General features: G+C 39.8%; 2 protein-coding genes across 3 annotated transcripts; both read right to left on the minus strand.

Moving 5' to 3' along the window:
* Positions 1–515: 515 nt before the first annotated feature.
* On the minus strand, positions 516–5,745 carry casp10 (caspase 10, apoptosis-related cysteine peptidase). 2 transcript variants are annotated; one of them, XM_069702613.1, is made up of 12 exons: positions 5,572–5,745; positions 4,795–5,069; positions 4,118–4,223; positions 3,670–3,805; positions 3,176–3,246; positions 3,023–3,061; positions 2,866–2,896; positions 2,690–2,779; positions 2,475–2,566; positions 2,114–2,234; positions 1,512–2,004; positions 516–1,181 (listed from the first exon to the last, which is right to left on the minus strand). In XM_069702613.1, exons 2-12 carry the CDS (start codon positions 5,064–5,066, stop codon positions 1,019–1,021), a joined length of 1,614 nt encoding a protein of 537 aa, XP_069558714.1. In that variant the 5' UTR covers positions 5,067–5,069; positions 5,572–5,745; the 3' UTR covers positions 516–1,018. The 2 variants fall into 2 exon arrangements, with proteins under 2 accessions (XP_069558714.1, XP_069558713.1); XM_069702612.1 differs by having other exon boundaries at positions 2,475–2,779.
* Positions 5,746–7,124: 1,379 nt separating this feature from the next.
* Positions 7,125–10,197, minus strand: LOC138623120 (protein FAM237A-like). The gene is made up of 2 exons (XM_069702422.1): positions 9,831–10,197; positions 7,125–7,168 (listed from the first exon to the last, which is right to left on the minus strand). The coding sequence occupies exons 1-2, from the start codon at positions 10,195–10,197 to the stop codon at positions 7,125–7,127; spliced, it is 411 nt and encodes a 136-aa protein (XP_069558523.1).
* Between the last annotated feature and the right edge of the window lie 1,336 nt (positions 10,198–11,533).

Raw genomic sequence — 11,533 nt, forward strand, 5'->3', positions numbered from 1 at the left:
AGAAATATAGGAAACACAGTTCTTGTTGTGTATGCAGTGCAGCACTAGTCAGTGATATTGAAAATATTTGATAACATTTCTAAAGTCTCTTTAGATCTATTTTCTCACTCTATTGTACTCGTCACCACGGATGAGAGCGCAAGACCGCTGATCAATCATGTTTAACTCTTTTCAGTGAATCCTTGGTAGGTCTAATCTATATTGTAAGTATATTTGTATGATGCAATCTTTTTTATTGCAAAGCTATGGGACTGAAATAGGCAAGTACAAAAGCATGTGTGTATACACCTACTAAATGCAGACTTAAAAAGAGATTACTGATTTACTTTGGTTTTGTGATGTTAATATTTTGAGTTGTCTTTTTAACTTTTTAACGCTTTGTTGCATTTTTATTTGTTGGCCAGAGTATTGCACAGAAAATATTTAGGAACAAAGCCAGCAGCAGTGATGCAGCTTCACAGGGATTATGTATTAAAGACTCAGGAAGTTATGAATGAAACAGACTGTAAAAAACATTTTACGCCACAGTTGTTTTTTTAATGCATCTATGCGAAACCAAACGTAAATAACACATTCAAATTACAAAATGTTTTCAAAATGGAAATGCATTAAAAATGTGTCATTTGGTTAATAGAAAAAAAAACCTCCGTTTGAACGTATTTCTAATGTGACAACTGTGTGTAAACTGTGTAAAAAAAAAAAAAAGACAATATGCCAGTCTGCTGCTTGTATACTTGGACTTACTGGCTAAAAATGATTGTAAAATAAAAGAGAACATATTCAGAACTGGATGTTTTACTCCTGCATCTATGTGCATGATTAGCTCATGCAGTTCATTAAGGTAAACATTAAAATTCAAAAAAGTGCTTAATTTTGGCAATGCTTTAAAAGGAGGAAGACAGTGTGTATCTGTGTATGACGCCAGCTTGGACCGTCTTGAACACGTTCTACATCTTAAAAAAATATCATAGCAAACTTCCACCACTTACAAGCATTTGTGAATGTAAGTTAAGTGTCGTCAGTGCGTCAGATTTGGAGGAACGGCTTTGGGGACTGGAAAGATCACTTTCTTCCTGAGTGAGAAGGTTAGTTGAGGCATCTGCTTTTTTTCCCCAGTGGAATCAGACTTCTTGCTCACATCTTCATTCACTTTGGTCAGCAGAGACACAAGGTCGCACCCTCTGGGAAAAACAAAAGATATAAAGTGAGATGGTGGCCTAAAAAACTACAGACTAATTGCAATGTACATATATCACATTAGTAACACAAAATTTAATTTTTGTTTCTGTAACAACAATATAAAATAGCCAAGTAAAAGTTCAGGATTTTGGCATCTAAAGTAAAAAATACATGCATATCAGCTTCTTGAAGTATAATGTAGCACGAAATGAAAAGTAAGAAGTGAGGAAATTAAATTGTAAATACATTATTTCTTTAAGTGAATGTACTTTCTCTTCCCCACTGCAAAAATTACCATCACATTCACGTGTCTTTTACTTTGTCTTACTAACCTGGGCACCATCTGAACGAGGTTTTGGCACAATGACTGAATAAACCAAGTGCCGTTTTTCCTCTCTCTGAAGGAGACAAAAGAAGGAACAGTGGCCATTGCCATGATGAAATCTGCATGAGCCGGGATGGAGGCTCTGAAATCATCATTACAACACAGACTGAAGTGAGGGCTATCCTCCTCAATGCACACGGGTTTCTGCTCGCTGCGGCCCTGGCAGGCCTGGATAAAAAACAGCTTGGGTTTTTTTACTAAAGAGGGGCAGTTAATTCCATCGAATGGGTTCGTCAGCTGCCTGAGCTCGACAGTCTGGCCGTCCACACCATACACGCTTCCCTCTAGGCCGTGGCTGAGAACACAGCAGACCAGACAGTCCATCTGACTGTGGTCTGTGCTGCTGAGCTGCTTAAGGATGGACAGCATTTTCTCCCCGCTACAGTCTCTGTAGAGGCGGATGTCAAAGCCCAGCCACTCAAACACACGCTGCAGACTTTCTGGAAGATACACATGGAAACAGTACTTCCACACACACGCAGAGCAGGGCTGGGAAACACACACCTGTTTTATTAAGAGATTTTCAAAGTGAATCAAACTTTCGCTTACCTTCATCAAGCTTGGTTCCTATTCGCTCCGTGAGATACACACTGGATCCAGTGAAGTCATTGTTGTTGACTATCAAACAGATACCTCTCTTTTCTCCAGTCATGGAATACGTTCCCAAACCCTGCACAGATAAATCCATAACCCAGATTAAATACTTTAAGGATTAAGAGTAACATTTGTAAAATTATAATTCACATGCTTCACCATAAATTACATGTTCAAACTTTAGCTTTCATCAGCACATGCAGGGAAGAATTAACTCACTAGGGGGCCTCAGGTCAAAACTGAGCAGTGGGTCCTCTACTCAGGCATCTATTTGAACATATATACTTGTATAAATAATAAATCTTAAATAAAATACCTCAGTATTTGTTGTTGTAATCTGAGGTGGCATCGTTTCTGGGGAGGTCTTGATGTCATGCGATGGCAGCTTTTCCAAACTACTACTTGTCCCTATGGGACATATAATTGCATTAATTTCAGGGAAAAGGAAGGGACAGTAAATATATTTGAATATTTCAAAGGTCTGACATCTCGTTTTGTTCATGACTTTATAGAGAACATACTTATAAGCACCTTTCAATAAAGCAGAGTCGCTTGTTCTAAGGCTTAAATGACCGAGTGGATGTGACAGGCCCTCACATTCATCTCCAGCATCAGGGAAATCTATTAAAAGTGAAAATAGATTATGAATAAATGAATCCACTACATCTTTGTGTTTAAACGTTTGGAGAAAAACATAAACAACTCACCAACAGAGGTGCTGGAAGAATTCATGGAGGACTGTGCAGGATACAAGAGAAATTTAAAATAAAAATAAAAGAAAAAGAAAAAGAAATATCAGGATTTGAATTTATTGGCATATAATGTCCCCTGAATTTTAATGACTGAATACTGACAGTTTCTTACCGTAGTCAACGATCGAGTCCTCGCTAAAGACTGATCATCCTGATGAGAGAGAGAACAAACAGAAACAGAACAAAAGTGAAAAGTGTGAAGATAATGTTGTAGTAGGAATCTTCCACTGCAGCTTAGAGGGATTGAAACTGTCAAAACATGTACCTGGTTTGGTGCAGAAAAAGACGCAGACCTTTGTCGACCCGTTTCTTGAGCTATAAGGCAGCTGTGAGGTACTGCGGCAAAAAAAAAAAAAAAGAAAGAAAAAAATCAATCGAAAAGTGATTTGCAGACAGATGATTCAGTAAATATTAAAATCATATGTGACAGAATGACTGAAACTCTCAACACTGTAAGTTATTAAAGTTACAGGTTACCACTTTGTATATAACCTTCAATTTCTACAATAAAGGTTGGAAAGATCACCGTTCAGAAAAATGCAAGTCAAAGTAAAGTCCCTTGAACTGACTTGTCGGCAGCCCTGCTGCCTCCTCTGCTGCTGTTCTCACCTCACCACTCACTGTCTGCACATTTCTAATTCCTCTTCCTGTGTGTAGCGTCCCCTTTGAATCTTGAAGTGAACCCTCTGACAGTAAAAACCTGCAGCTGTCTCCGGTGTCTGCTCTTCCATCCTACGTTTGCCGTTACGAGTAGCTCACCCTGCTGTGCTTTAAACTGGTTGATCTTTTCATTCAACATGGGACACACTGACTTCAATATGGTCTCCAGTGTGTTTAGATTAGTATTACTGATGAGATCCATGTGCTCCATCTCCAGGAAGACTTCCAGTGTAGTCTGAAAAATTATGCAAACGTACAGTTACACTACTTTTTATCAAACAATACATATTTTATGCAGCTGAGGTTCATATCAAATTTAACTGTATATCAGATATAATTACCTTCAAATATCTATGATATGCCTGATACCGAATCAAAAATGTATTTTTTATTCAACTTTAAAATGTTATGAACCTACAGATATATAATAGGCATGTTTGTAGGATTTGGACTTCTATGGGATTTTCATGCCTAAAAAAAACAACTCAGATTTTACACCAACAGCAAACCAAAATTTCTAACATTGAACTTCTAAAGAAGCACTCACAACATTTTCATCTCGTTTTCTGCGTGAGATAATTTTGTCTAACAAGAACTTCATGTCTTTCAACTCTTCATTGGTGATTTCCTCAGACAGGCTGTAAAGCAGCTTCCTGGAATGACAGAGAACACTTTTACTTTTGGGTCACTACAGTTTGGTCATTATTACTAAGGCCGATCCATAATTACAGAAATAGTTGCACAGTTTAGGAAGTACATGTAATCGATTTTGTTTGTTCAGCAGGACACAAACCAAAGTGTAAAAAGTTTCACAGGGGTTGTGTGTATCTCAGCAGGAAGCTGTGGCCATGCAACCAACGAAGACTTTAAGATACTTTTAAGCCACAAAAAGTTCCACAGGTGATCATACGCTCACTGAGACAGGGTTCAACTCCCTGCCTTTTCCCGGCTCATAACAATGACTCATCCTGTTGTTACATATAAAGCTCCATGACACGATTCCAAATTAGTACCGAGATACTCCTGCACACACCACAACAAGTTTTAGTGTTGTCACAAAGTCAATCATGTCTGTGCAAACATTGGTACAACTGTCTTTTATGAAAGTTGAAAACTTTTCCTTTTTAGTCGCATGTGTTGTGCCTTGTTTGGTGTCATTTCTTTTTCCCCCGTGGACTCTTGAGTCCGACCACAAAGACGAACTGACGATGTGGGGCGGCCCACCTGTAGGGAGAGATGCTTGTACTTGGTTGGTCAGGGAGGCGCAGCTCGCGGACCAGACGACAGCGTTGGATGGTGAGGAGAAGCTCAGTCAGCAGCTCTGGTTTCTCAGGTGATAGGTAGTCTTTATCGGCCAGACAAGAGAAGAGGTCACCGGCTGTCTCCACCCTGGTCGGGTTTCGGCTCAGGAGGTCCATGCAAAGAAAAGCCAGAGCTTTGACCTCATGTGCTCTCAGCTCCTTACCGACCTCCAGCAGCACCTTTTGGAATTCCATTTCCTGCAATCAGAGCAGAATCAGACTCACTCAGACTTCTTGGGCCTCACGTGGAGTTGTTCCTTCGTTTGTTTTACTTATTTGGAGAAACTGGCAGCAGAAACTGTGATATTTTGTGCATCCTGGAGGAGATTCTGTGAATGTGTTGTGACTCATAGTTGACTTGTCAACATGTTAAAACTGATTTAGCCTGTAATTCTGTGTGTGTGTGTGTGTGTGTGTGTGTGTGTGTGTGTGTGTGTGTGTGTGTGTGTGTGTGTGTGTGTGTGTGTGTGTGTGTGTGTGTGTGTGTGTGTGTCAAACACAGGAAGTGTTAAGCCAGTTGCAAAATAAATCTCATGTCAGGACAAATAAATGAAGAGGTCAATATTGTAGACAAATAGAAGTGGCACACACACCATCTGTAGATATCAAACCAGCCTGACATGCCACTACATGATCACTTCAACACACGAACTGCTGCCTCAGTCACAATCTCTAAACTCGAAATGTTGCGCAACGATACCTGTTTGGAGACGGTTTTCAGCTGGTCTGACGCAAAGGGATGTTGGTTGTTCACGTCAGCATATTTCAGAGCTACTGTAGTCCGCAGGCTGCTGAAATATTTTTTTTTTTAAATCTCCAACTGGAAATTGACAGAGACGCGGAACTTCGGACGCTGCTGGTATCATAGAGGGTTCAACAGAGGAAACCGAAACTGACAGTGAGAGCGCGCATGACCTGCCTGAGTCAACTCCTACTGGATGGTGCTGCCATCTGGATGATAAACGTGCCCTTATTTGGAGATCTCCAAGAGCACGTGTTCCACCATAGGCTTGCACAAGAGTAAGTATGTTTATTTAATGAAGCACCTTTCACAGACGAAGTCACAAAGTGCGTCACAATAGAAATTAACAGCAGAACACAATAATATTAAAAGCAACCTACAATCACAGTACACAACAACAAACCACTGAAATAAAGGCACTAGATGAGATCAAAAACGATCTGAAAAGATTTGTCGCGATCACCTTTTTCAAACGGGTGCGCGAGACAGCCAGTAAATCCTGATTAGAGCAATGATTCATCGAGGTTGGGCTGTGAAGTTCATGTGAAACACGATGAAGATTTAAAAAGAAGTTTACCTCTCATTTCTACTGATTAAATATGATGGTCATTAACAGGACAATTTAAATACATTGATGGATGGCAGATACTGTTCTGTAGTACTGCTAATAAGGGTGTCGACTAATGCCAGAGCATGCTGAACTAAATATATACCATTACACATTTATTAATTGTGATTAATTCATTTAAAGTATATTAAATCTACACTGTCTCTGTTTTATGTATAATTAGGACTAACGTTTTTTTTTAATTTTTTTTTATCAGAAAATGATTCAGAAATAACTATGAACTATTATCTCCTTGCATGTAATTTACAGAATAGGCTATAATTTATATCATGTTCAAATGTGGATCGATTAATTCCAGTAAGTGTCATCTTTAGCTCAGTCATCATTTACTCCCAAGTGTAAATTTGAATTGTCACGGACAAACGACTTGCAGCCATGACCTATGCATTTATTGTACTTAAAATGAACAAACAAACATAACAACATTACTTTAAGGAGCAGAAACATGGCCTGACTTGCAGGGTAATGTCAAAAATAAACATAAGAGCGCACCGAACATACTTTATGTTTAATCACAATTTTGATACAGAGTGTCCTAAACTGTAATGTACGTCACCTTGGCAACAATACAGTTCTTGGTGCAATGATGGCATTAAAAAAAGGGATAATCATTTTATCTTTTGGAGGCGGTCCTGAAAAGTGTGATAGTAAAGTTCAACGTGTCCAAATATATAAAAATAATATGGAGACCTCAACCCTGTTGTCTTTGTCTATAATAAAAGTTAACAAAACTCATTATTGAAAACCACAGATATCCTACCTGTAAGGGCATTATAGTGAAAAATAGTAGGAGAGAAAATATTGACAAAAGCTGGTGTGTGTTTTATTTCGGTTTGGTCTTCGGGGTCTTGATGTGTCCTCCGCGTCTCACTCTGACACTCAGCTACGCCTGCGACTTCACTCCAGAGCGGTTGAACCTGAAGGACTCTGTAGAGGACACACACACACACACACACACACACACACACACACACACACACACACACACACACACACACACACACACACACACACACACACACACACACACACACACACACACCAGAGAGAGAGAGAGAGAGAGAGAGAGAGAGAGAGAGAGAGAGAGAGAGAGAAAAAGAGTGAGTATTATACAACAGATGATTGTATACATAACAACTACAAAGTGCTAACAGAGTACAGTCTGAAAGTGGGTTTTTAGCCTGCACTGGAGGATGGCCAGTGAATCAGATCCACAGTTGAGAGTTCATTCAACCACTGTGGAGCCAAAACAGAGAAAAGCCTGGACTGAGATGAGGTCCTCTGAGGGAAGGGACAGCTGAGCGTCCAGGGGCAGAGGAACACAGCGGTCGGACTTTAGCTTTATAGGTAGGAAGGCCGAATTCTTTACCGTCCTGTATGTCACCAATACGGTTTTAAACTGGCTGCGAACAGCAGCAGGGAGGCATTGAGGTGAACTAAGAAGAAAAGTGAGCGAGGTGGGGAAACTTGGGAAGGCTAAACTCCAGGAAACATTCAGCATCAGCTGCAGAGGTCTGACTGCAGAGGAGCTGCAACAAAGGGGGAGTAACAACCGTCCAGGTCAAAGAGGACAACTGCCTGGAGGAGGGAAACCTTTTTATGTTGTAAAGGAGGGATCAGCAAGAGCTGGCTAATACTGGGATGTTTTCTTTGACAGGCAAGCAGCAATGCGTGTCTCCATGGGAGTGAAAGATGGAGTAAACAACAAGAAAGGCTGGGAGCCATTGACATAGCAGTGCCAGTATAACAGCAGGAAAGTCCTGTCGAGGGACACGAGGGGAGGCAACAACTTTGGGATATGGAGATCATCATCGTACTATATATTGAGGGAAAAGCTTTATAGTCAAACTCATATCCAACAATACACCACGAGGCACTAACCATGTTCTCGGCTCCGATTCAAAGAACAGAGTCGAGGGAGAAGTCGGTCCTGCTGTGGATTGATGACGCGTGTGATACTTCAGCACTCAATCAGATGAGCTCGCTGCATCTTCAGACATGACATCAATGCAAAGTTGTAACCCAGATTAGTTCCTTTCTTCAGTCATATAAACAGGAGTTTTGGAGAGGGGCCTGAATCTGCTTTTGGTTTGCTTGTGTTTGACCTACATTCAGCATCCTCAGAGGCTAAGGCCTGGTCCACACCTGGCATTAATAGCTGTCCTGGTTGTTCACAAGTGGACAGCTCTAAGTCGGTCAGTTCACACCTGCCCGAATCACAACAAAATTCATGTCAGGGCACTTAACATGGCAAGGTCCTTACAACAGAACACATTTACAGACATACATATAGCAAATAAACGCACACAGTCCATCACTAACGTTTACAAAGACCAAATGTGTTGTTTTTAAATGATGCAAGAAGAAGAAGAAGAAGAAATCAAAGCCACTTCCTCTTCGTACTCCGGTATGTTGGCACCAAACGATGTGGACTTCCGTTTAAACAGAGGACATCAGTTGAGTAGGTGGTCCTTCATATGCTCAGCATACGTTTGTGTAGTCACTGCTTTAATGTGGCCCATATGTGGACCAAACATGCTGAACGTCGTCTCAGCGCTCTGATCTGTATCATCTTGGGTGCATTGACACCAATACTTAAGAGTTGTAGACCCAAGAAGCAGTTTAATGCAGTTTAATGCAGTTTAATGCAGTTTAATGCAGTTTAATGCAGTTTAATGCCAGGTGTGAACAGGACAAGAGCTGTCAGCTGGAAGCACGTCCGTCCACACATCCCTCACCCCTCTCACTGACAGACGGACCAACACGGCCAGCGTCTCAGAACAAGGAAAAGCAAAGCATTTACCCTGAGAGGGAATATGTCAATACCGTTGAAAGCTGTTAGGTGCTCTCACTTTTGTTTCACACAATAGTCATACAATTATTAATTTCGGAGCAGATAGGACATTTAAAATGATTTTATGGCTAAATTTACGATTTATAAGAAAATCATTAAGAAATGAGCTAATTTTGCATCAACATATTTAACAGGTCTGATTCTGTCACAGCATGCATTGATATCATGACGTCTACACGTGAAAGTCTGGAGTTTCAGTTCTGATTCACATTTTGAGTTAATTTAACGATTTCAATGTGGACTTGAAAAACGGTGAAAAAAATATAAAGACCTTTATTGTGCTGCAAAATGATTCAAAGCAGCTGAGACTCAATGTAATATTAATTTTTAATAATGTGGGATTGAGTGGAATAATTCACCATCATTTATTGCTGCTCTATGACTGAAACTAACTTCTATAAGTATTTATATACTTTGCAAATGGTTTAGTTCACAAGTGAGTATTATTTCACAAATTTCTCCATTAATATTTGATTCATTACATGCAGATAAAATTGAAAATAGATAATAATTAGAAAAACAACAAAATAAATTCTCAATCTAATCATTATTACTAGTGACTATTCTTTCCATTTAAAGCACCACCAGTCTGCTGGTACACTTATCCCACGTTTTTCAAGGTATTTGACAGATTCTGCTTGTAATTTTCATTTACTTTCAATTTCTAGATCTATAATTCCGCTGATTTGATTGAGAGGAAACTTTTAGAAGTAAAATGTGTTTTTGAGCACTTACTGTCTGTAATGAGCGAGTGCACCGCGGTGCTGTGTCTCCGCCCCAGGCCGTGACTCCTGGACAGGACGCAGTCCAGATAGAGGTCCCAGAAGACCTGGGCCAGGTCCCAGAACAGCGCCGTGTGTTTGCTGTTGTCTGACGACCCGAGGGACTCCATGAGCTCCCAGAAGGCGGGCACCGTGTCAGCAATCCTCGGAGAGCGCATCTCCAGCAGCAGAGCCGAGGAGGAGTCCCAGCACTGCGGGTTGGCCCGGTTGGCATTCAACGGGTCCACCTGACCCGGCTTCTGGCCTTGCAGCGGCACCGCACAGAAGCAGGACAGCACGAGCACTGTGGCCACGGGTACGTTAATGAGCACCGGGACCATCTGCACAGACCAAACACAGGTCAGCTGCTTCACTGGGATTTATCTATTAAGCTTTGTGTCAATTCACATTTTTAATAAAATCGCTGACAGAGGTACACTAAATTTAGGTTATGCATATTTCGAATTAAAAAAAAAAAGGCCAGTCGAGACACTTAACATGACATATTAACATCACATAATTAAATGCATTTCAAATGGCTAACTGCATATTGGCAAACATTCATTTCTGTGCTTGTGATTAAATCATTGATCAACATTCTCAACTCATCAGTTTAAATAAACCTCATCAGCGTCTCAAATTCAAATATTAGCCCAAGAAAACTAAATACGGGTTCTATGAATACAAAATATAAATGTTGCCTAAACAGAGAGCGGTTGTGGTATATATTGTACTTACCACTAAAGCTGGGCCGACCGCCAAGGCTGTAGTGTTGTTTAGGGGTTTGGTAAATACCTGTTAAGTCTTTACTGACGTCAGTGCCTCCCTCCTTTGCGTGCGTGTTAGTCTTGTCACGTTTATTAATCGTTATGTTTAAAAAATATGCACCCTTGTCTGCACGCAAACAATAAGCATGTGGTCTTTAACATGAAGTCTTTGTTGCTGTAATTATCAAGAATTGATCATGACTTAAATTCTTGAATAATTTCAGGGAAATTTGTGAATTCAAATTTCAAAATGTATCTTTTTTTGTTATTTTGTTTTATCTATCTATCTATCTATCTATCTATCTATCTATCTATCTATCTATCTATCTATCTATCTATCTATCTATCTATCTATCTATCTATCTATGCAACTAGTCATAATGTATATATGTACTGGAGATTTTCTCAATTAATTAACTCATACTTTGGTCTACAAAACATCACAAATGCCCATATATATATATATATATATATATATATATATATATAAATCAACATTTTTGCTGAAGACATGGGACACTTCTTTTGGCGTGAGTAACTCTCAGTAACCAGCAGTATTAAGAACATCGATAAAAAAATTATAATAGTGATCATTTTAATGAAGAATTTGCACAATGATTAACATAACTTTTTCTAATCAATCAAATCAAAGTAATTTTTGGTATTGCATTTCATGATCTTCATTCAGAGCTTAATGTAGCCTAAACACCCAGGACAGGACAGGCTTAAGTTCAAGATAAAGAGATGGCAGAAAACATGAGCAATCTCTCCTCTTAAGCTTTGGTGGTTCCTGCCATCTGTAAAAACAAACTCAGTGATGAACAATGTTCCAGAAGGTGGTGAACGACTTCCTTTTCTATGCTTTTACTGAAATGTCACATGCATACCTGATCTCCAATGTAATTACTTT

This window comes from Brachyistius frenatus, unplaced genomic scaffold, assembly GCF_029030835.1.
Source record: "Brachyistius frenatus isolate BFR_SWC_R1_liver_20210118 unplaced genomic scaffold, ASM2903083v1 Contig_42, whole genome shotgun sequence".
In the NCBI taxonomy this organism is placed as follows: domain Eukaryota; kingdom Metazoa; phylum Chordata; class Actinopteri; family Embiotocidae; genus Brachyistius; species Brachyistius frenatus.

What these genes read in the sequence shown, in the direction of transcription:
- LOC138623120 (XM_069702422.1), bottom strand. Translation starts at nt 10,197, where the DNA reads ATGGTCCCGGTGCTCATTAACGTACCCGTGGCCACAGTGCTCGTGCTG. An exon ending in GCACTCGCTCATTACAGACA is followed by an intron (nt 7,169 to 9,830) that starts GTAAGTGCTCAA and finishes TGTCCTCTACAG; the next exon opens with AGTCCTTCAGGTTCAACCGC.
- casp10 (XM_069702612.1), bottom strand. Translation starts at nt 5,066, where the DNA reads ATGGAATTCCAAAAGGTGCTGCTGGAGGTCGGTAAGGAGCTGAGAGCA. An exon ending in ACAAGCATCTCTCCCTACAG is followed by an intron (nt 4,224 to 4,794) that starts GTGGGCCGCCCC and finishes CTGTCATTCCAG; the next exon opens with GAAGCTGCTTTACAGCCTGT. An exon ending in TTACAACAACAAATACTGAG is followed by an intron (nt 2,235 to 2,474) that starts GTATTTTATTTA and finishes TTATCTGTGCAG; the next exon opens with GGTTTGGGAACGTATTCCAT.